Raw genomic sequence first — 25290 nt, 5'->3', positions numbered from 1 at the left:
CATGTGCCTATTTTTAGTATGCTTTCCTGAGTTGCATTAGTGGTGCAGTGTTAAGGTAAGTGAGAAAAAATAATTCCATAGATTCATACTTAAATTCTCATAAAGCAAGAAGGTGAATGCTTCCAATTTGGACAAGTGTGAATATTAATATTCTACTGTGGTGTTCATGAGGATGTGGTAGGCAGCTAAATGCTTTTTTATTTAGACACTTACAAATAAATAAAAAAATAAAATGTGAGGTTTGATGTTAAATTTGTGGAGCTATACATAAAAATTATTTTTCTTTCCATAGTCCCTTATTTACTCATTAGAGTCTTTATCCAGACTGTGGTTTGAGGGGTTGTGACTGTTTATTTGTACACACTGAATTTACTAGGCAAACCTTACTTGTAAGTATTTAATAGGATTGGTATTTACTCAATTTACTCATTTACCTTTTTTTCAGTACAGGTTAGATCAAATTATTTACTCAAATTCAAAAGGGTAAAGGGAATGGGAACTTGTAATGTAGAACACTCAATTCTTGAATCACTCGTTTACCGTAAGGAGGATGGGGAGCAGGAGGTCGGTAGAAAGTTTATGAGTGCCTTGCCTAGTTTTGACATCTGCTTTAGTGTGAGTAGAGTTGTTGTCATTTTTTTTTCTGGTGATTGGTGTGCGGGGATGGAAAAGAGGGCTGAATGTGGTTTCCGTGTTTACATTGGAATGATTTCTTTATGACTGCCTGTGTTTAGGTTTGTATGTTATTTGTATTTAAGTCTGTGTATTTTAATGTTTCTTTAGGTTTTTGTTTCTGTTATTGGGTCCAGCAGGCAAGGCACCACAGTACCATGAAATTGGAAGATCAATAGCCACTCTCATGACAGATGAGGTAATTACAATGCCCTATGAGGTGGACACTGTTTACGTGGTATATAATATAAAATCCCTTTGAAGTGGAATTTCAATCCTTTCGAAATGGACACTGAATGTAAAACATATATGTCAATTACAGTTCTCTTTTTGTTCATAGTGAAGCTTAAAAAATTGTCCTTGCTGTTTGTACTCTTTTATTCACTCTTCAACCATTTACCTTTGGTAAGATCTTCAAGACCTTTCTGTCAAGATCACTGGATACTCTTTGTCCCCCAGCCCCTCCACATCTGAGATTATTGACTACCTTCTTGAAATTTTCTCCATCTTGAATTTCAGGATATCATTTATTTGGGTTTTGCTCAGGACTTTGTCTTTTCCCCTTTTCCTGCTTTTTTTCTCCATAATTTCTCTCTCCCATTTTTGAACCCCTTCATTGCGCTTGGCCTATATTGACCAGGATTGTTTCTCTTTGGGGGAGAGTTTTGTAATCAGGTGTTAGACATGTCTGCCTTATGTCCCTAAAGCATCTGAAATTCCACATATCTGAACCTGACCTCCTTTCTCTGTCCTGTCTCAACCACTTAGTCACCAGATTCTACTGATTTACCTCAATGTGTTTTGCATTTAGTCTGCCATCTCCACGGCCATTTCTCTGGCTTGGACGCTCTCACCCTTTTTTCTTTGGCAATTAACATGGACTTTATGGATATTTCTCTTACAGTATTTTCCTCTACACTGCTAATAACATGCAGATTTGAATATATCGTTAATATCCAGATGTATCTTGCTATATATGTATGTTTATATTTAATTCTTGACCATTGTCTTCAAAGGGTTTCCCTGATCAAGCCTCTGCATATTTCTTGAAACTTTTATCCTACTACCACTACTCACCCTTCCTCCCCCATTTTTTTCCTGGCCACATTAGCTTCCTATTAGTTCTGATGATTTATGCTCATTTCTGCCTCTGAACAAATACAGTTGCTCTTCCCTTTGCCCAAGTTTCCTTCCATCACCCCATCCCACCATTTGCATCATTTTTGTCTCATTTCATTCAGATTTCTCCTAGAGTGTTACTTCCTCTTAGACTTTCCTCGGTCACCCTTTTCTTCTCCATCAACTTTCTTTCCTTAACCCTGCTTTATTTTTATCAGAGTATTTATTATTACTTGCAGTTATATACTTACGTAATTACTTGTTTTGCTGTCTTTCCTCCTGGGGAGAAAAAAAAGAGTTCTGAATGCAGGGACTTTGCCTTATCTATGTCCAGTGCACTATCCACAGTGCTTAAAATTGTGCCCAGCAAATGGTAGGCAGACAGTAAATATAAGTGATCAAGTACCTGACTTTTTAAGTAAAATATTTTGCAGAAGCATGCTCATTTCTTAGGATAAATGACCCTAAAATGTCATAGAAATCGAAATGACATGCTACAGTATTATTTTATTCTGTAATGACTAGTAACCATTTCTCATCCAGAATACTCTTTTTAAAAAAGTTGTTCTGTCTTAATGCATCACTCTTTTCTTTTGTTGGTTGATTGTTATTAATTCATCTGATAATGCAATTAGTGGGTTACTTTTTATGGTTGTTACCCTGGGTGGAATGGAGACCTGCCTGGGATAAGAGTTTAGGTAATTACCTTTGTTTCAGATTTACTTGTAATATCTAGAGTAGGTTTACTATATGTAGAATTTTCTTTCTTCTTTAAAATCCTTTCACTCAATTTTTTTTTCTGTAGATTTTTCATGATGTAGCCTATAAAGCAAAAGACAGAAACGACCTCTTATCTGGAATTGATGAATTTTTAGATCAAGTAACTGTCCTACCTCCAGGAGAGTGGGACCCTTCCATACGCATAGAGCCACCAAAAAGTGTTCCTTCTCAGGTAAGATTGCACACAACCCTGTGAGTTGCTTTGTCCTAGTTAAAATATCTTTGGATAGGTTATACATTTTTATGATTCACAAATCAAAACTGTATAAACGGGTACACTCAGAGCGGTTGTGTCCCTGTCATGTTCCCTTTACCTTCTTACCCCTGTACCCACCTCCTGTGGAGCATCATTGTCCTTCTAGTTTGTATTCAGTCCAAGGGGATGCAAATATAGCCCTGTTTCCTCCTTTCTTACCAACATACCACATGTCCTGTTCTGCACCTTGCTTTTTTTTTTAGTATAACAGTATATCCTGGAGATGTGGATCAGAAGACATCACAGAAATATGTCTTATTTTTCTCACAGCTCTGTTTTATTTCATTTATGGATATACTATAGTTTATGCTGTTTCTGGGCTCAGGTTGTCTTCAGTCTTTTCCTTTTCTAAGCCATATCACAATATTTGTATGCCAATTTAGTCTTGTGCAGGTGTATCTGTAGTGTCGGTTCCCAGAAATAGGATTGCTGGCTCATGTGGAACCGTTTTTATAATTTTAGTAGATATTACCAGAATCCCTTCTTACTGGGTTGTGCTGTTTTGGACACCCACAGTGATGAATGCCTCTTTCCCTACAGCCTCGCTAACAGCGTGTTATCAAACTTTTGGATACTTGTCAGGTGGATAGGTATCTTTATCCTACTATGTCAGGTATTTTAAAGTGGTTTTCATTTACATTGCTATAATTAGTGAAATCGAATATTCCTGGATATATTTTGTTCATTGCAACCCCCCTGCTCCCGAAACACACAAAAACCACACCTTTTCCTAACATTTAAATCATTTGTTGATCCTTTGGAGTTTATCGTGGTGTATCATGTGGAATATGCATCTAGCTTTATCTTTTACCTACATTGCTGCCAGTTTGTTCCAGTTTGTTAAAAAGTTGAGCATTACTCCCCTTGATTGGTGTTGTTGCCTTATCGTTTTGTAAATTTCCCTTTGCATTCAAGTCCTTCTGGAATTTCTTTTCCATTCCATTGGTCTCTCTGTTCATGGACCAATTCCATACTTTAATTTCTGAGGCTTTTTGGCATATTTTAATACCCAGTAGGTCTAGATTCATTCTTGACCCTTCTGTTACTCTTGCTTTCCTGAATTTTCTTGGCTGTCTTTGTATATTTATTTTTCTATGTAAGCTTTAAAATGAGCTTTTAATTTCCAGAGCTAAAACCTGATTTCTAAAAAACTGTGATGGCAGTTAAATTTGTAAATGAACTGAGGGAGAGGTGACATGTTTTAACATTGAGTCGTTCAAGAACATGGTATGTTTCCCCCTACTTGTTTTCCGATTTCAAGTTAGTTTCTGTGTCCTTAAGGAATGCCATAAAATTCTCCTTTATCTACACTTTATATACTTGGTGAATGTATTCTGGGCATTTTATCTTTAAGGTCTGTATTGTAAATGAGGTTTTGTTCTGTTATATCTTCACTTTGTTACTTTTATATATAAAGGCTCTTTGTTACTGAGTATTTCTTTTTTATTCTCCTCCCTTTCTGAGTTCTTTCATTGTATGTAATAGTTTTTCAGCCATGTCATCTGCAGTAAGATATTTTGATCCCTCCTTTTCTCCTTACAGCTCTAGTGTATTTTCTGTTGTCTGATTGTATTGGCTGAAATCTCTAGTAATGTTGAGTGGCAGTTGACTTTAAATGGGCATTTCTTAATTTGTTCCCAATTGTAGTTAGTGTGCCTAATGTTTCTTTCATTAAGTTACTGACATTGAAGCCAAAATACACATTTTATCATGCTCAGAAAGAATCCAATTAAAGTCTGTTTCATTGAAATTTTTAATGTAAGTGGATGTTAAATTTTTCAAATGGCTTTGTAGCATCTCTGGAGATGATTGTATGACCTTTGATCATTTATTGTGGTAGACCATATTAATAGATTCTTTAATTTGAAAACACTCTTGCATTGAATGAACCCAAATTTGGCTTCAGAATGCTGGTCGCCTACATCTAATATTTTAAGTTGTTTGCATCACTGTAAGTAGATTGGTCCGTAGTTTTTTGTGCAGTCGTCTGGCTTTCATATCTTTCTTCTATTTATTTCATATCTGTAAATTTTCCCTTCCCTGTTTTTTTAAAACTTTAAATAGCTAGAGTAATTTGGTTCTAAAAGTCTGGAAGAATTCCTTTGGAAAATTTTCTGAGCCTGAGTATTTTGTTGTATGGTGGACTTTACAACTTGCTTGTTTCTTCTGCAGTGATTGGTTTGTGTAAGCTTTCTCTGTTTTCTGGGGTCAGTATTATATTTTCCTAGAAAATTGCCTATTTCCTGTTTTTCTGGTTTCAGTTTTGGGGAAATTATGTGTTCCTTTGTATTACCCATTTCTTTAAGGTTTTTAATTTATTTGCATAGGGTGGTGTATGTACGTACGTGTGTGTGTGTGTGTGTGTGTGTGTGTGTGTACAAAATTTCCTTCAGTTTGAAGCTGCCTCCTTGTCATGTCTTTTACTGTGTGTTAGCTAATGGTTTATCCTGTTTCTGAAATAGAGCAGCTTTTACAGCTTGTTTCAGTTCTTCTTTTTTGAAGAAGTGTTTTGTTTTCTAACCCCGTTTCTGCTTTTAGTGGTTTCATTTCATTACTTTCACTTCAGGAAAGAATCTGTTTTCATATTTCCTGAGCTGGATGTTTAATTCATGTATTTGTATCCTTTTGTTTTTCTTAATATAAATGCTCAATTTTCTTGAATAATGGTTTTGCTATATCCCATGGATTGTGTTATGTAGTGTTTTCCATTTCTTTTGTTTTTTAGGAATTCTGTAGTTTTGTACTCTTCTTTCCCCTTTGAGCTAAGATGTAATTTAGTTTTAATTTTGACATTTCCAAGCGCTAATCCTATGATTATAGATAAGTCTTGCTACGCTATAAATGTCGAACATATAAACCAAGTAGTGTAAGTTTGTAGTTCACCCAGGGTTTTTGACCAAGGGGGTCTCCTGGGATGGACACCCTTCCCCTGTCCTTCTTTCCTTCTCACAGCTGTGTCACACACAGCCCATTGACCGCTGACCTCTGGAGGTAACAGATTAGAAGTTACTTCCTTGATCTTCAAGTGAAGGGAGGGGGAGCCTTTATCACTCATGCAAGTCTTAGATTAGTAATAATAAAATGTAATAGGAAATTGATTTTTATGAAAACGTGTTTTTAAAAGATAACTCTTGTGCTACTTTCATCTTCAGGGAAGTATTGTGGTAAAAGGAAAATGGCATTTACTTTTTTATTAACATAAAGTGTATTCTTCATTAGTATGAGCAATATTTTAAATATTCTGGTTAGAGAGATGCTTTTGGGTATTTATTTTCCTATTACTGAGTGACAATTTGAGATGGTGGGTATGAATGTGTTTTATATAGTATATTTGGTTTAGGATACAAAATATAAAAAGCCAATCAGTCATAAAGTTGAAATGTTAATGGAGACAAATACTACATAACTGTTCTAATGTGCAGTTCATTTCAAGTGGACGTTTATATGAGGTATCATTATTTCCAAGGGTATTGATTAGATAATGCAATCAATATAAGATCTGTTCCCTCTAATTCAGGAGTGCCATCTGAACTTTTTGAAAACAGAATTCTGAAAATGTGTTTTTTGTGAAATTCAGGAAAAGAGGAAGATTCCTGTATTTCCCAATGGATCTGCCCCCAGCTCGGGTGAGACACCTAACGAGGCCGGTCATCATGCCGGGCCTGAGCTGCAAAGGACTGGACGGTGGGTACAAATACTGATTCAGTGTGGGTGTCTTTTGAGGACTAGGGGTTGATTTGATGAAGAAGGCATAAAAAGTCTTTTTCTTTGCAAGTATATGGAAGTTAATCTTGTACAGTGTTTTTTTTTTTTCTATATTTAAAATGCATCATTATGTAAGTGTATTTTGTTGAGGAAAATTATTTAAAAATAATTTTACTAGTAGATGCTTGGATTCTTTATATCAGGCTTTAATTTAAAATGAAAATATTATGGCCCATATGATAAGGATATTGAGCAGTTACATAGAATATAGTGTAATTTACATTACCCATTCAGAAGGTTCTTGAAGAAGGTATGGAGTGCTATTAAAATTCTCCGTATAAAGTTACAGAATTATGGGAACAGAGAGGAATTACAACCAATAGTTTGTGTGTGTGTGCATAGATTTAAAACTCTTAAGTGAACATTGTATCATGAGATAGTGTAAAATGAGACAGCAAAGCTAATGAAACCATGGTAATGATCCCTGGAAACCTAGTTAGAAAAACTGTTGAAGGTGTTAATTTTGGGAATAAAAAATAGAAATACTGCTAGGTGCAAACATTGTCTGAAAATATTTTGTAGAATAGAGAAATGTTACGGTATTTCCATACTGTAGAAAAAAGCATGTGGATATTGATACTGTTGTCCACGGGTGGTGGCTGTGAAACTAAGATTTTGAACCTTCCATATTTGTTTAAGACATCAGGATACTTGATAACAGCCACATTATTAGGGGTATTGATGACATATGCCTAAAGGACGCTATCAGAGAAAAAGAACAACTGGCATACTGAACATAAAATTTAGAGAAACTTGAACACACAATTTGTTCATGGTCTAATATATTGGTCTCTGCAAGTATCCCCGAACACTAGCAGTTACTGTTACTTCCTCGGACTTCAGGCTGAGGTCGGGTTAGTCAGTGAGAAATACCAAGTCAGGCCCCCACTGATCTCACGGTCCGTCACATGAGAGCCTCATATAAACTGTTGATTAGTTGTTGATTTGATGATGTGGTTTCATTTTCGACATGATCATTGACACCTTTTTTTATTGCAAGTTGATTTCCCCCGCTGTCAGATTATTTATACAGTAACTTCTGTCAACTTGTCAATGTGTATTTAGTATTTAGTTTGCAATATTAACTTTTAAAAAGGTAGAATGGTAAACCTTGAAACATCCAAAACATTTTAAAGCTTAAGATTACTTTTTTGGTGTATTTTCTGCAGAATGTATGTTTTATGAGTCACAAAACCTTTTTGAATTACTGATTTGTTACTATTTACTGAGTACCTACTATGTCCTGGGCAGTGTTCTAGACACTGGTGATAATGGCAGTGAACAAGGAAAAGTCCCTGCCCCTCACTGAGGCTTATATTTTAGTAGAGTGCTTTCAAGTTAGATGTATCCAAAAGTTAAATTAAAAAAAAAAAAAGACAAAAAACCACCTACATTGAAATGCTAAGGCTCTGATGTGCAAATACACATTTTAAATTTACCCATTTAAACCTAAGTTTTCTCCACATGCACGTGAACTTGAGTACATATCCAGTAAATTAAATACCCTGCATTAATTTTTTAGGCTTTTTACCTGGACCAGAAATATTTATGTGATTGAAGTAGTAATTTTAAAAGTAATTAAAATTATTCAATTCGCTACTGAGTCTAAGCACAGCATACTGGATTCATAGTAAAGGGTATTTGAAGACTTACGGTTTATATTATAATTGCCTTCCTGGTATTTCTGACACTTGCCTTTAAGATTTATAATGTAGATACTAACTGATAGAATTGCTTATGCATATTTTCTTGAATGGACTGTTAGGTTTTATTTATTTTTATTGTATATTTTCTTGTACATTTGTGTCTGAAATTACGTTTACTCATATAAAATCATTTGCCTGCAGTCTTCTCAGTATATAGTCCATAAAATACAGATGTTTATGTGTCTTTTAACGTAATGAGATCTGCCTTTCCTCTGTCAGTGGAGGAGATTAAATGAGTGTATCTTCTGTAATTTATATCGTGATTTAGCTAGGATATTAATTTCTGTTGACAAAACACTAGGCACCAGCAGTTTTATGTAGCCCATAGATTTAGTTTGAACTAGCTAGAAGCCTCTAGTGTACAGTTTGACGAGTTTCATCTCACCTATTTAGGCTTTTTGGTGGTTTGATACTTGACATCAAAAGGAAAGCACCTTTTTTCTTGAGTGACTTCAAGGATGCATTAAGTCTACAGTGCCTGGCCTCGATTCTTTTCCTATACTGTGCCTGTATGTCTCCTGTAATCACTTTTGGAGGGCTGCTTGGAGAAGCTACAGAAGGCAGAATAGTGAGTACAAAGATTGGTAGTGGCCAGGCTCTTAGCTCTTCAGAGGCAAGTGTCTGTGTGCATTTGTCTCACTATTCCTACTTTTATTTGAAGAGTCTACCCACAGCATGATTAACCTGTCCCAAAGCAGACTTCCCCCAAGGGTAATTGCTATGGAAAACATGGGGAAGCCATTTGAGCAGGAGAAGATGCACAGTTGAGGTAAAAAAAAAAAAAAAAAAAAAAGAAAGAAAAAAAAAAAGAAAGAAAACAAGAAAAAGAAAAAACAAAGTTGATCCTGGCCTGCTGGATGAATGGTTTTATAAACTGAGTAAAAGGCTTGTATTGTCTTTGTTGTGGGGTGTGGGGAAGGGTTGGTGGTGGGAGACAAATTGAACTGGTTCTGGGTGGGTCAAGGGTGGGTGAATGTATCAGTGGGGCTACTTCATAGAATCCTGTAAGGCATCATGGGATTAGTTAGAGCCCTGGGATTAATGTTAACTCATCAGCCCTGGTGGGTAGGCCCAGACTAGATAAGTAGCCTTTGCAAGCTGTAGAAAAATGGTGGATTTCTAGTGTTGTTTATTTTGCTGTTACTAAAATTGGGTAAAAGTAGCCAACGTTTTAATTGGAAAGTGTAACTGAAAACTGCATCCGTATTTTGATGTGACTAAAATGAAAGTTTTTATGACTTTTTGTTCTTGGTAATGCTGTATGAGGGGCTGCGGGAGGCATGATAAGAGTATCCAGTGCCTCGTAACATGTTGAAAAAGACTTGTTTGTTTGTTTAAATTTTAATGGAATTTAAATGAGATGATTTGCAGTTCTTAAGTGTATTTTATTTAATTACATTTACTCTTAGGAGGAAATTCATTTTTTTCCAGATAAAAGGTGAAAAAAATAGCCAGAAGCTAATTGATCATTATTCAGTTAAACTATTTCATGATCTGAACGTGAGACAAATTTGACAACTAAAATTTCCTTTGAACTCAATTTATTTTTGGTTATTTAGAGTCTTTTACCCCTCAATCATTTTATCGAGGAAATCTGTTTTTAATAAGTTGCTTTTTATGCGTTGTTGCAAAATATACATGTAACTCTGCTGGTCCCCCTGGAAATGTGTCTTACCTGTTACCATCATGGAAACAATGCTGCTTTGCTTTTGGACTTTCCTGCACTGCCTGCCTTTCTCATCCTGCTGTTTGATATACCCTGTGCCTGTGATGGTGCTGTAGGCATCGGGGGGGACATAGACAAGTGTCAGATGAGCATGTGTCTTCTGTCCTCAAGGCTCCTAACAAGACAAGAAGATACGGTAGTGTGTACCTAGGGAATACGTCATGGTGTGCTGTGGCACATGTGAATGAGATCAGGGGGGAGCTGTAGCAGGTGGAAGGACCACAGTGGGAAATCCGGAGTATTACCGAGAAAAGTGATACAGAGATGATGCGTTTGTTTTCAGGTGCTTTGTCGGAACGTCGAGTAGGAGGTACAGTTCCAGAGTTTGTACAGTGGAGCAAGTTTGTAAGGAGCAAGAATAAAGGTTGGGAATAGGTGACGGTGACAGGGGAGATCATTCATAGTGAGGGGAGAGGGAAAAGTACGGAGTTACGTTTGTGGACCGGAGGAGGAATGAGACTGCGGAGGAAAATGGCCCAGCAGATGAGACACGGCGCCACCAGAACCTGAAAAGAGGAATCAGGATGATGTAAGTTTGCAAAAGCCAAACTAGAGGCTCTGAGAAAGAAGAAAGATTAGCATGGAGTGGTCACTGCTGTGCAGTGGAGAGGTACAGGGAAGACACTGGTAGGGCTTCTGGTGGGTAAGATGGAGGCTTCTGATTGTGGCCAGAGGAAGGCAGTGTGGTAGGGCTCTGGTTTCTTAGGGAGAGAGACCGTTCTGCTTGGGAATGAACATAAAAACCATTTACAAATGAGGATAAGACTAGATCTGGGTGAAGGAACTAGTGAATGTGCCAGTAAAGGCCTTGGGAGAGGAGTGGTGGACACAGTGGTGAAAGGAAGGGCTTCCTGGGACAGGTTCTGCCTTTTTAACACCATGTTGGGAAGGGAAACTATTATTCTGTGCCTGTTTGCCCCCAGTTAGCATTTCTGTATTTGCCATCTGCTTGCTTCTCTTCTCGGTTTTTTGCTCTCTCTCGACACCCTGTAGACATTTTTTTCCTTTGCCTTGAGCTCTGCTTCAATTCATTCCTAAATATGCGTATTCTGATTGAACCAAGTATTTTATAGTGGCTTAGCAGTTAATACGGGCCCTTTGTTTTGGCCGATGTATGTGAGTTTGGTCCTATTTTATGCTAATAGTTGAATAATACTTTTACTGCATACTGTTATTTTGTGATTTTGATTTTGGAAGATGCTGTTATTGCTGCTGATAAGAATCTCTGCCATTTATTGAGTGCATTCTGTGTGTCAGCCGGTAGGCTGGCTAGGTGTTTTCTCAAACACCGCTTCATTAAGTTCCCCCGGCTCTTACCGCTCCTGCTGAAAAATGAGTAGGGTTGGGCTCGAAAAGTTTGAATAATGCCAGTGGCTTAGCATCTGGTAGTAAAGGGTCGTCTGCTCCAATCTGGTTCTGAAGCCCTGCTCTTCTGCTGCTGTGCTGCCTCCCACATCCAGGCGGGGTGCTTCTCACGAGCTTCTTTTCCTTGCCTTTCCCAACTATGATGGGCTTTCCCCTTTCTTGATAGTGCATTCCAGTTGACCTTGATGTTGTGAGTGATGAACTGTTCTTTTCTTTCTGATCCCTCCCCTGTGTCTAGTGGCATAGCGTGTACCCCTTATCATCTAATTAACTAATGAGTTAAGATGTCCTATTGGTAGAGGCTGACGTACTAGCTTTGATTTACACTTTCTTGAGTCTTTGATTTTCTTATTTTACCTTTTTTTTACCTAGCTTTAGTAGTCACATACTTCTTCATTGAATGGTTGCTCTGAGTTTTTAAAGGAGATATTCCATCTATTTTATGTTAAAAGCATTTTATTTTTGATGTCTGTTGGTTAAGCCTATCATATAAGAGTAATTTCTTTGAAACGTGTGGAAAATTGCTCTTTAGAAATCATTTTGCGACTGATAGGATCAGTTGTTAATTTCTGACTTACCTATCTGAAGGAGTCTTTTTTTGTAGCACACCATATCGAGTATTTAATGTTTCCTATTTTTTTAATGAATTATTTCAGACATATAAAAATATGCACAATAACAAGTGTATTTGTACTCCCTACAGTCTTAAGAGATAAAATACCTATAGATAGAGTTAGAATCTAGGCTTCTCTTCCATTTACTCCTCCCTCCTGCCTCCCACGATACTGAGTTCTGTATAAAGGTTGATTGCAAAAGCTCACTTTTAATATGAAAACAAAGCAGTTTTCCCTATGTATTTGAGATGTATTTGTAATTGTCCATATTTAAAATAGAAATTTAAGAATCAAAAGTTGTGTCTGCTTTGTGTGTTTAACTACTTGATTTGTGTTTTTATTTTTCGGATGTCTTATGTGTGTTTCAGTAGGTCAGAGATAATGTTTATGATGTATTACTTCTATTCATTTCTTTTTTCCTTAAACAGAGTGCAATAGAGTCTCTTTTTGGAGCATCATTAACTGGGATTGCCTATTCGTTGTTTGCTGGGCAACCTCTAACAATATTGGGGAGCACAGGTCCAGTTTTAGTGTTTGAAAAAATTTTATTTAAGTTCTGCAGGTACGTAATAGTTATTTACTTATCACATGTGTCTATATTTGTGTATAATTATGTTGTTTATTAACTTTAGTTAAGTGCATTATATATTTAGTAGCTGAAAAAGACAGTATATATATTTTCAGTATTTGGGGGCTACTGTGTGGTTGACCCTACTCCCATCACTGCTATTGTACCTACCCCGTCACCGTGTGTGTAAAATCAGTGGATTTGAGTCCTGGTCAACAAATCACTTGTGCAATAAAAATCCTTTGTGCTGGCAAGCATCAACCCAGCAAGAAGGAGTTAATCTAATTGTTGATTAGCTGGTATGTTGGTCTTTTAAAGGAATTTTAAAAAGAGGTGGATCTTGGAGGCTGTAGCTGACTTTGCCAATCAGGTCTATTTAGCAGAATGAATTTTAGCTGCCGGAGTGAGATGTCAGTTTCCATTGGCAGGGTTCACTGTGGGAATCAGTTCTGGGTACTGTAGCTGGTAGAGTTGGAATTTGACATGGCCAATACTATTCCTTTTGTGAGATAAATGCCATTGAATATTTTAGCCTGAAACCACTTGATCCTATTAAAATATCTGATTCATCTAACTCATCTTGTTCTGATTGCTTCTTCACTGAACAAGCTGATTCTGATTCCAATCTGGCATGCCAGCTGCATAGACTAAGACAGAATGCAATGACCTGAAGTGTTCTGGACTCTGTGGTCTTAAAGTAATTTCTTATTTGAAATTGAATTTACAAAATGAAGTCACTTTCTGTGGCGATACTGGTGGCAGAGGAGATGTTAGTGATGGCTGTGGAGGGGACGGGGTGTGGTTACCATGTTAACGTAGAGCTTCCGGGTCTTTAGAGAGTCCCATGTAGTTCTGTAGACTGCACGTCTGTCTTCTACTCCTCAGAACTGATTTCTAAAGTGTGGTCTTTGTTTTTGAAATACTGATTGCCTAGCGGATTTTCACTGTAAATCTTTTATATAAGTAAGCTTTATAATTCTGTTATCTTCAGTTGCAGCAGAGACATACTGAGGGCTTTCTTTAGTCATTATTGTTATTCTGTAATTTACTCTTTTTAGGAAGCTTATGTTTTTAGACTCTTGTTATTGCTTGTTGTGAAAATCTTAATTACAGATATACACTGCTGTGTGTGTATGTTGATCATGTCACATTTTTTCCCTAAACAGAGATTATCAGCTTTCCTATCTGTCTTTAAGAACCAGTATTGGTCTGTGGACTTCCTTCTTGTGCATTGTTTTGGTTGCAACAGATGCGAGCAGCCTTGTGTGCTATATCACTCGATTTACAGAGGAGGCTTTTGCAGCTCTTATTTGCATCATATTCATCTACGAGGCTTTGGAGAAGCTCTTCCACTTAGGAGAAATATATGCATTTAATATGCACAACAACTTAGATAAACTGACCAGCTACTCGTAAGTGTTTCTGTTTTCCCCAATATTATTAGAATGTATTTTTTGCAGCAATGTCTGAGCCTAAAAGCATTTATTTTGCATGTGATGCTCATGGTATATCTAACCGTAACTTACCCAACTAGCCATGTGGAGGTTGACTTGTTTGTTACAGATGAGACTTGACCGACGCACTCAGTAGGAACATAAATACAGTTGAACAAATTCAGTCATTTTTATTTCCAGAAACAACTTTCTCAAATGTGTGTATTTTTGGTCTTCTGTTTGAATTGGATCAGTCAATTTAAATGCAATTCTTTGGCAACTAAGCACTGTATATTTGAATCAAGCAATTTTGTTAGATCTTGTCTTCCATCTAGTATTCTGTAACCAAGTCCTGAATGTAGGACACAGAGATTTTTATGTTCCTCGTAGTTTGCATTTTCATTAACATTTTTGAAGTCTGATCATTTTTATTTGAAGTTATTTTTACGGTGTAATTTCAGTACACTCTGATGCTGTTTGGTAGACCGTTTGCTTTGTGATAAGAAAAGCATGAATTGAACATCTTTTAAGACTCTGGAATAAGATAGGATTTGAAAAGTGATCATAATAGTTACAGAAGGTTGACAAATATATTCAATTAAAAGTCTGACATAGCATATCTAGGTAGATGCCTGTATTTGCTGTCTGTAGCATATAGCATTTAGTATAAATGTGATCCTGCATTTGATTGACTTGCAAGGAGAAAGTGGTTACCAAAATACTGGGGTACAACTGTGTAGTGCTGTTGCATAATTCATATCACATTTGACTTAGTTATTCATATCCTAGCCCCTTTTGTGTATGAAGAAACAGCCTCATGGAGGTTAAAACTTGACTTGGGTCAAACACAGCTAGGAAATGATAGAGCATGGAATGAATCCAACGTCCAGCCTCTTGCCTGTTCTTAAACAGCTGATAATCTAATTGGGAATATTCCTGTGTGTTTCTCCTTTTTACTTTTTAAATCCACAGTTAGAGATTTCTTTGCTTGTGTGTGTGTGTGTTTCTAGTTTTTCTTTAGGCGAGTGAGTTCTGGGGATATAAACTGAACTTTCCGATCTCCTTATGACTTTCCTAGTTCTATCCTGATGAAAAATTGTTTTTCATTTATTTCTTTAAGAATGAAACTTAAGATCCATAAAGGATGAGCGTGAGTAGGTAGGGCTTGTCAGAGTACAAAGCGGAAATAGTAGTATCTCTGTATTGGGAGCTTCGTGCTTCGTTTATGTGTGCCTGGGGAGGCAGAGCTGCTCCCGTGGGGGTCAAGTAGGTAAGATTTAGTAGAGTGGCCTTACTAAATATGGTAGTATCTTGTCAGGTTTTAACAGAAAATAGCACTGCCCCTCCCCCCCCAGGAATACATCTAACAAGTTTCATTAAGATATTCTTTAAAATATCATTGTATTGATATTTGTATTTGTTATATTTTATGTATATAAGGCAAACCTCGTCCGTTCCATTGTTTCTGATGTGTTTTCACTTTGTAGTCTCCATGCATTGCAACATGGGGAGAAAAGTTAGATTAAAAGCTACTACATTGGGTGATTGATATAATACAGTCTAAACATGAAATGTAGGATCCTTAAAATTTTACCCTGTTCTCATTTCTCAGATGTGTATGTGTTGAACCCTCCAACCCTAGCAATGAAACCCTCAAGGTGTGGAAGGAAAAGAATTTAACAGCACATGATATTTCCTGGGAGAATCTCACTGTTTCTGTGAGTACATTATGAGATAAAGGATTTTGCAAATAATAACCTAGTTCTTTAGCTTTTTCTGAATAGACCTACATTTTCTTCTTGATTAGTAGTTACGGTATGTTTTCAGAACACAGTGTTGTGTTGACTAGATAGGAGTTACCACATTTTTCTGTATCACACAGTAGGCTGCAAAGAATGAACCTGGTAAGGGGGATAAAAAGGACTAAATATGACTTCCAAGGTATAATTATTAAAAAGATGTGAACATACTTCTGGTTTCTCATTCCATGCAGATTGATAAATTCACGGGAAGTGTTTGCTATGACTGTGGTTGCACATACTGGAGTTGGCAGTTTAGAACAGCCCACATCTTCTTGTCCTGCTTGCTCTGTATCAGTTCATCTGCTCCATGAACAGCTTATTTAGAAGATCCTGAGTGCTTTCCTCATGCCTCAGTGTCAAACTAAACCTTGTTCAGAGCCTTGTAGAGACTTGTAGAGACTTGTAGACTTGTAGAGACTAACGTAACTTCAGCACCTCAGGAAGGAAGAAGGACAAAAAACATGTAATGAGCACCTACTGTGTACTGCATACTATTACGTGTTCTTATATTCTGTTGGGGCATATTGTCCTAGCTGTAGAATATCTGTTTTGGGCACTTCCCAGATTGGCATTTGAGATTAACTCATAAAGTGATTGTAGCAATATCAAAATCAAGATCCCCTGAGTTTCTGTGGTGCTTTTTATATCATATAAGCAATTTTATATAAGCAATTGTAGGTCATTTTTTTCTCACTAAATATAACTCCTAACTATATCATTGGAAGGATATCTGAAATTTTATCTCATTGATAATTTATGTCTCTGTGGTCCAGTATAGTAGCCATTGGCCACGTGTATCTATTTAAATTGAAGTTAAATACATTTAATTAAAGGTTCAATTCTCAGTTGCACTAGCCACATTTCAAGTACTTGGTCACCTCGTGTGACTGCTGACTGCTACGTTGGCCAGTGGAGACATTGAACCATCATCATAGGAAGTTCTGTTGGACACTGCTGACTTAAAGCATTATATATCAGTAATCAACGTAGATTCATGCTTGACTGCTTTCTATTTAAAAAGTCATTTTTGCTATGAAAGAGGTAGAGTTAACAGAGTTGCTCAAATGAAAGTGATTTGTTTAAAAAAAAAAATCTCATTCCGTGGTGAATAGGAGGTCTTGATATTATAGATACAGGTCTTTTTGCTGTGTCTTAATATTCAAAAGGCCTGGGTTTTGTTTTTTGTTTTTTGTTTTTTTGTACTTTTAGCTTTTATTTTTGTGAGCCATATTGTAAATTTGAGGCTTTACTCATTTCAGCACATAGAAATTGAGAATAATGGAACCTGAGACTATTTTTCTCTTGGTAAACCTGAGTTGTGTCGTTAAAACAAGTCTCATTAGAATATAAGTAAGAGAAAAATGACGTTAGAGGCATATGTCCTTTTTAATCTCTGGTTGCCTTTGAGTTATTTTTTTTCCCCAAAAGGAAAATCTGGTCAAAATATTTCTATTATTGCATTTATATTATGCTGTATCATTAAGTTATTGATTTTTTTTTAATGGAAATACTGTTTGAATGATTGATTTACTGCTCCTAGTCCCATGCTTTAATCCTGAGTCTTGAGTGAAGTCAGAAAAGCCCAACAACTTTTTATTCCTCATTTGAACTTGGCACTTTTGTTTTAAGTGACTTGTTTAGAAGTAAAGGAAAGATAGTAAACTTGTGGACCATCAAGAATGCATACAAAGTGTTCAGAAATTACTATTCACTCTGAAGCTTTCACTAAAGAGTATGTGGAGTTGAAAGAAAGGACTGTGTGATGTAACTTGGCAAAATACTGTATTTTCGTTCAGTGATTTAAGATTCATATATTTTTCAAACTATAGCATCTCTGAACTCAGGGTATGTCTTACGGTTGATGATGTGTTAAAGTTGACTTGGCAGTGTTTTTTCTTTCTAAGTAAAATATAAAATAATGGCATGTCTTCAGTTACTAGCATCTTAGAGTCAATAGAGTTCATTAGTAATTTATTAGGTATCTGAGAATCTTATTCTCTCCTTTTTCTATTTTTTTCTCCTTCCCTCCCCCCCTCCCCCCCTCCCCCCCAGGAATGTAAAACCTTTCATGGTGTGTTTGTAGGGTCAGCCTGTGGTCTTCATGGACCTTATATTCCAGATGTGCTCTTTTGGAGTGTCATCTTATTTTTCACAACATTTTTTCTGTCTTCATTCCTCAAGCAATTTAAGACCAAGCGGTATTTTCCTACCAAGGTAACTGGGATGTGATTTTGGAGTTCTGGTAATATTCATGTTTTTAGTTTTTGTTTCTCTGGTTTATTTCAAAACTGTAATAAATTGTTTGAGGTTAATACTTGATGTCAAATAGGTGTAAAGCAATTACTTCTAGAGAAAGATGCATATTACATGTCTGAACTAATAGTAGGAAGATCATGGTACCATGAGGGATGGTAGGTTAGTTGTGAAATGTGTCTTTTATCTTTTTGAAAATATACTAGAAATAAATGTACTTCATTGACACATTATTACTAATTAAAAACCTTATTGACACTTTCTAGTGGCATATTTTAATGTGAAAGATAAGAATTATTTAGAAAGGACACACAGTTTTTCTGTGTTTATTTTAACTTGATCCTTTTAACATAGGTGCGATCGACAATCAGTGACTTTGCTGTATTTCTCACAATAGTAATAATGGTTGCAATTGACTACCTTGTAGGAGTTCCATCTCCTAAACTTCATGTTCCTGAAAAATTTGAGGTAAGGATTAAAACATTTGGTTATTTGTTACATGGGAATACCAGATTATTTAAAAAAAATTTTTTTTAATGTTTGTTTATTTTTGAGAGAGAGAGAGGGACAGAGTGTGAGCAGGGGAGAGGCAGAGAGAGAGAAAGAGAGAGAGAGAGAGAGAGAATCTGAAGCAGGCTCCAGGCTCTGAGCTGTCAGCACAGAGCCCAGTGTGGGGCTCGAACCCATGAACCATGAGATCCATCACCTGAGCTGAAGTTGGATGCTCAACTGACTGAGCCACCAGGTGCCTCTTAAGTGGGACACTTTATAGAAATATATATATATTTCTCACATACATAAAAAATGACAAGATGAGAAGAGACAAATGAATATACTTAGGAAACAGGCAAGAAGGTATCCAAGTTAGTCCCATGAGGGAAAATGAATGAAAATATTAATGGTAAATAGTTGGGAGTCATTTAAAAACTTTGACCCTGCAGTCATAGCTGGAGTTTGCTATGTGTTTTCCAGGCAGAAGAAACATTCTTCATTTCTTTATAAGGAAGTGACTCAAACTTGAATTTAAAAGTGTAACAAAGAGATTCTAGCTAAATTTCTAGAAGGGTGGTGAATCTGATAATGAAATGGAATTCTGCATGTATCGTTTTCCAGCAAAATCAGGAGAGAATCAAATGTATTCTTCAAGGAGAAAAATGATACTTAGCTGACCAATTAGAAACCCTTTGCTTTCATCGGCAGACTGTAGTTACGTTGTACATAACAGACCACAAGTGTATTACAGCATCCAAGAATTGTTTCCCTATCTAAGTAGGAGTTGGTAACTTTTGAAGTTTCTGGGGTTTTCTTATAGTTGAGTATTTGTGTCACTGGTTATGTTTATATTTATAGCAAATTATATGACTTCTTTTAAAGATAGAAGATTTAAAGGGCATTAGAAATAAGGAAATACAGTGAATATAATTTTAGTCTGTTTTTTCTTTCACTGGAGGAAAGAATTATTTTTAAAATGAGTGGCCTCCAAAGTACAAGTGCATGGGTGGAAAATGATCCACTAAAATTATATAGAAGGTCTCCTTATATTTTTATTTAAAAATAAGAGAAAATTAGCTTTATAATATTTACTATATGAATTTTACTATGGAGCACCATTAGTAACATAACACATAGATGCGTATAGAGCCATTGGATATACTCAATTTTATTCAAATTTTTAAAATTTTGCTGTTGAAAGTATATAATAAAATTTGGATACCTTTGTTTAAAAGCATAGCTATTGAACCACTAAAGATTTTAGGCCTTAATTAAGAGATGAGTATATGGAACTCATTTTATTTTTACCAAGTCTTAGAAATAAATGTAACTGTAAATTAATACTGGTTCGAAATATTGATGTAATTTCCTGCAATCCTGGGCACAGTGCCTTATTTTCATTCCTAAATATATTTTTGTTATCCGTTCATTGATCTAGCTTTCCAGTAGCAAACTGATTTCAAGGGTCATAAGATGCATTGGGGAAATAAATCAAGGAACACTTAAGAATTGTGCATTGTATAGGTAAAATATTTTTATTCAGGTACAGTATTGAATATTAAGCAGTTTAATGTGTATCGGTGTGGGAAAATTAGAATACCTGAATTTGAAAATATTGAATTTCCTCTATGTGTTGACAAATGTTTTCATGAAGAAAAAACAGGCTTAAGGTGAAGTTTAGGTAGTGAAAACACTTTTAGATTTCAATATATCCAATGCCCTCCAAGAAAACTAAACTCTCTTAAGATCTTTTAAAATTTTTATTATGAAACAGATGTTATGTTTCAGCATCAAAATGTATTTGTGTCTAATAAAGTGCCAGGTTTTTGTCAGTAGATGCTTTGGAAAAGTATGTCTGGAGGCCCCAGTTCTGATTTAGTACTGACCCTGCTGAGATCACTAGTCTGCAAGATCTTCAAAGCAGTTTAGTTTAGGGGTTGATCTAGGCAGTAGATGGACCTCACTTTATTTGAAGTAGGTTAGGAGCCTGTTGAAGTGACACTCTGCTTCACTTACCTATTTGTCTATAACAAACTTCCCCAAACATTAAGCCTTTAAAACAACAATCCCTCATTTATACATAAATCTGTGGCACTTGGTACTTAAACCTAGTAGGGTAGAGTAGGGTCTCTTGGTTTGGGATCTTTTGTGTGGCTGCAGTCATCCATTGCCTTGATGGGGCAATATACTCCATTCAGATGGCTGAAACAGCTGGGGTAGTTGGCTCCCATCTCTCTCTCACTTTATTGTATCTCATCCTCAAGAAGACTTATCCAGGCTTACTCAACAGCTTGATCTCAGGCTTCCAAGAGAGTTAGAGAAGAAGCTGCAAGGTCCCTTGAGATCAAGACTCAGAAATCACACATTTCCCTTTGGCTTTATTTTGTTGGCTGAAGTAAACCATAGAGACATCCTAGGTCCCAGGGGAGGAAATGGATCCCACCTCTAGATGGAAAGACTGATTACTTGGACTAGCGACTTGCATCGAGGGATGGGAAGCATTCTTGTGGCCGTCTTTGCAAGTAATTCCCTCATATGTCCCAAGATTTAATTTAGTCCTTTTTTGATTCCTTGGCATTTCTTGGAATAGACACAACCTATGATGTGGAAATTTGTGCAGTAGGAGGCAACTTCTTTCTTTCTACTCATCTTTAATTTTTTAACAGCCTACTGATCCAAGTAGGGGCTGGATCATAAGCCCGTTGGGAGAAAATCCTTGGTGGACTTTGTTAATAGCTGCTATCCCAGCTCTGCTTTGTACCATTCTCATCTTTATGGATCAACAGATTACAGCTGTCATCATAAACAGAAAGGAGCACAAATTGAAGGTAATTTTTACATTTTGTGTCAGGTGTTATTTCAAGAGTTTGAGGTGTTTACATAATAACTAGAAAATTGAAAGATGTGAGGTGGAAGGAAGTTATTTTTTCTCTCTTTATGAAGTAGTCTAGTCCTTTAACCCAAAAGAACAGTTTAGACTTACAAGTATTCATGTTCATTTCACTTTCCAGAAAGGAGCTGGCTATCACCTTGATTTGCTCATGGTTGGTGTTATGTTGGGCGTCTGCTCTATCATGGGACTTCCGTGGTTTGTGGCTGCAACAGTGTTGTCAATAAGTCACGTCAACAGCTTAAAAGTTGAATCTGAATGTTCTGCTCCAGGGGAACAACCCAAGTTTTTGGGAATTCGTGAACAGCGAGTTACAGGGCTAATGATTTTTATTCTCATGGGCCTGTCTGTGTTCATGACTTCAGTGCTAAAGGTAAAAATCTCTTCACCGCAGTGTTTTAAAATCTTCTTTGTTACAAAGTGTATATGTGGTTGTGTGAAAATGGAACATTAAAATAGCTGAAATTAGTTTCATTTTCTGGAACTTATTTAGAAAATAATATTTTGGCAACTGGTATTTAGTGCAGTAGGCATTTCAGTGTTAGATGCATCCATTTTAGAAATATTGTAGAAGGATAGTATTAAGGACTATAGAGTTTTGGAAGGAGTTAGTCCATGGCTTATGATCTAAAAGAAGAATATACCCAGAGAATTTTATAGGCATCTTAAAGGAAGTAATATTGAAACATGGATGAAACAATTCTTTGACCAAAATATGAAAATAATATTGCTGTTAAATAAATAAGTGCATTATTTCTGATAAACTAAACGAAATAGAGGTAGTAGCACTTGTTAGAAAAACAAAAACTACTAATATAAATGAAGCATGCAAGAAATTAAACTTTATGTTAAATATCTTTTACTTATATCTGACTTTTATTGTATGTATCTTATTGAATCTAGTGATTAAGAAATGTAACAATAACAATAGCAAGTGTAGTGAAGTACCTAATCTGTAATTTTCTGTTTATTATGGATGAACTCAATTCCATTTTTTTCCCTTGGTGTTTTAGTTATTTTTATTGCAAAGAAAATTATTAAGTTAAGAGTTGTGTACATTTATACATTAGGGCAGAAACTTAGAGCATGTATGTATGTTACCATATTAACTAAAAAAAAAAGTTAAATACTAGAATTCTTTGACCTTCATTTCATGAACTTTCTAGTAACCAATTAATTCACCAAATATTTGTTGAGTACTTACTGTGCTATTAGGACTAGGGAAATAATAATAAACAGGATACATTACTGTCTGCTTTTAAGACCTTGGCAGTCTAGTTAGTTGGTGAAACAGATAGGTAAATGGGCAGTTACTGCCTAGTGTAAGTGTATTGTTAGAAGTACTTGGCATAAGAGGAGGAATTAGAAGTACTTGGCATAAGAGGAGGAATACTTAGTACCTCTTGCGGGGATATTGTCCCCTATTAAGGTAGGTTGCCTTTTAACTTTTTTAAGTATTGACTGCATATAGGCAAAAAATTTCAAATAGAACAGCAAGAAAGCTCTAACATGAAAAGTTAGTCTCCCAGTTTTCCCTCACTTTCTAAAAGCCGCTCTCCAGAGGTAAACTCTTTTTAACTTCTCTATTTCTTATTTTGGTGGCTACAAACATTCTAGTTTTACATACTTTCATAATTTTACTTTTTGCTTTATTATTTTTATACTGAATCTCTTTACCTATAAGACAGTGAATCGCAAAAGTTTAGTCCAGGGACCTCTTGGAGTTCACAAAAGCAAAAGTGTTTGGGGGGAGCATGTCCACAGTACCTATTAAGAACATAAAGGGGGTTCTGAGACCAAAAAGCCTGGGAGTCTGTCACGTAGGGGTGGATGTTTCATAAGGATTTAGCACACTTCAGTGTCCACTACCCGCTCTCCCAACTGTCACCTGCGTTGGGTTGATTCTGTTTTTAGCTTTATTGCAATGGTTACTAACATTTACTTTCTCTGCTGTAATTACAGTTAAACTGTCCATGCTTTTTTTTCCCTGTACGTTAAATTATGAAAATGTAAACCTTCTGGGAACACATAATCAGCATTATGATGGTATGATATATATATGTTCACTGAGAACCAAGCAGTGTGTGATCTCCCCGTGTGGAGACAGAAATAACCCTATTTCACTGATCTGCCGCTGCTGCTTAAGAGTAAGCGCCCAAGCCTTAGGACCCAGTGTTTTCTTAGTGTCTGTTAACTTCCCTTACTTTGAAAAAGAAAATTGCCACTTTTTCTTACATTTCTTCTTTGTATTGCTAAAGGAATTCCTGGAGTAATTTTTTTTTCCCGTGTGATGCCATGGGTGGTAAACTTTCAGAGTTCTTGCTTGTTTCAAATTGTTCTCATATTTGATTGATAGACATACATGTCAGTGTTCAAAAAAATTTTTTTTGAGATTATCTTTTCCTATAGATCAGTGGTCTGAATAATATGTGTGACATCTCTTTGTTTTTTGTAACTTCAGAGGCACTTTTTTCCTTTCTAAAAGTTACCACAATTTCCTTTTTACTCCTGGTGTACTGAAATTTCACTTGGTTACTTAGGTAAATAGATGGATAGAAGACTTTCATTTATCCTGCTTGTCTTTCGATGGGCCATTGTTCTCTGGAAACTTACGGGAATTTTCTGCCAATTCCCGTTTATTTTGTCTTCTCTCTGTTGGGTATTTCTTCAACTTCACTTAGGTAGATACTAGACCTGGATATGTTCTCACATTTCCTGTCCTGCCACCTCACTGTTAATGAAAATTTCCTGTTTTCCTTAGATTGATCTCTTTAGTCTCATCAAAATCATTACAAAATTAATTTTAATTATTTTGATAATTATATCTTTAGATTTCCCTCTTTTCATTCTGATCATTTATTTTTCCTGGCAGTCTGAAGTTGCTTTATGGATAAAATATTTTCCTGAAATTTCCTGAGGGTTTATTAGTACTTATTAGATTTTTAACTTGTTTTCTTCTCTTTCTGAAGTACTTTTTCCTCCCACATTTCTTAGGAAGGAAATACTTGGTTGTTCAGTAAAGTGAATGTGGTTTTCCTCTGTAGCTGTTAGGTCTTTTTTCTTTACAGGCCTCTCTTGGTGAGAGTGCTGCTTGTGGTTTTTGAGTAGATGACTGGAGTCTGTTAATGGCTTTCCTGTAGGGTGCCTAGGCACGGCAGGTAGTCAGTTGGGGATGCCTCTAACTGCCAGAGTAATATGGACTGTCTTTTGGGGGTGGAGTTCAATTATTATATCAGTAAACGGTACTGTCGTATAATAGTTACTATATGGAAGTGATAGCAATAATAATAACTCCTGCCTTTTTTAATTTTTAGTTTTTTAAAGTAAGTTTTTATTTTAATTCCTGGCTAATGCCTTGTGAGTGATCAGTACTCACCAAGTGCTTTTCTGAGTATTTTAGTATTTGAAATCCTTTCATCTTAATGCAGTCGGTTGCAGAAATAAAGCATAGAGAGGTTGAGGCTCCAGAGGAGGTTAACTGGCTTTTTAAACCAAGCAGTCCAATTGTAGTGCTCATGCTCTTAACCACTGAACATACTCCCGTTTCCAGAAGAAACATGCAGAAGACCCAACGGTTTTTCAAGGTTGCTACCATTTACTAGCATTTTCCTTATTTCTAGAAGAGTTAGGTCTTACCTCTGAAAGATCTTTTAATTCTGTCTGCATAGGTACTCACTATGTTTTTGTGTATTTATTATTGTGAAATTGTTTGAGTAGCATGAGTTCTTATTCTAACTGTGGTCGTTTTACTTGCAGTTTATTCCCATGCCTGTCCTATATGGCGTTTTCCTTTACATGGGAGTTTCCTCATTAAAAGGAATCCAGGCAAGTCTGAAGTACTTAATGATT

General features: G+C 36.1%; 1 protein-coding gene across 14 annotated transcripts in view; it reads left to right on the top strand.

The window, feature by feature from the left end:
• The window catches only part of SLC4A7 (solute carrier family 4 member 7), a 105767-nt gene that overhangs the window by 65355 nt on the left and 15122 nt on the right, over positions 1–25290 (top strand). For all 14 annotated transcript variants that reach the window (XM_027040893.2, XM_053221549.1, XM_053221548.1 and 11 more), the window contains 12 exons: positions 784–871; positions 2597–2743; positions 6405–6511; positions 8692–8866; positions 12432–12565; positions 13738–13983; positions 15617–15722; positions 17859–18020; positions 18414–18527; positions 21218–21379; positions 21563–21814; positions 25198–25266. In XM_027040893.2, the coding sequence (XP_026896694.1) occupies positions 784–871; positions 2597–2743; positions 6405–6511; positions 8692–8866; positions 12432–12565; positions 13738–13983; positions 15617–15722; positions 17859–18020; positions 18414–18527; positions 21218–21379; positions 21563–21814; positions 25198–25266 (1762 nt within the window). The remainder of the gene's footprint in view (positions 1–783; positions 872–2596; positions 2744–6404; positions 6512–8691; positions 8867–12431; positions 12566–13737; positions 13984–15616; positions 15723–17858; positions 18021–18413; positions 18528–21217; positions 21380–21562; positions 21815–25197; positions 25267–25290) is intronic.

Source organism: Acinonyx jubatus, chromosome C2 (assembly GCF_027475565.1).
Source record: "Acinonyx jubatus isolate Ajub_Pintada_27869175 chromosome C2, VMU_Ajub_asm_v1.0, whole genome shotgun sequence".
NCBI lineage: Eukaryota > Metazoa > Chordata > Mammalia > Carnivora > Felidae > Acinonyx > Acinonyx jubatus.
This window is presented reverse-complemented; position numbering and strand designations above follow the sequence as displayed.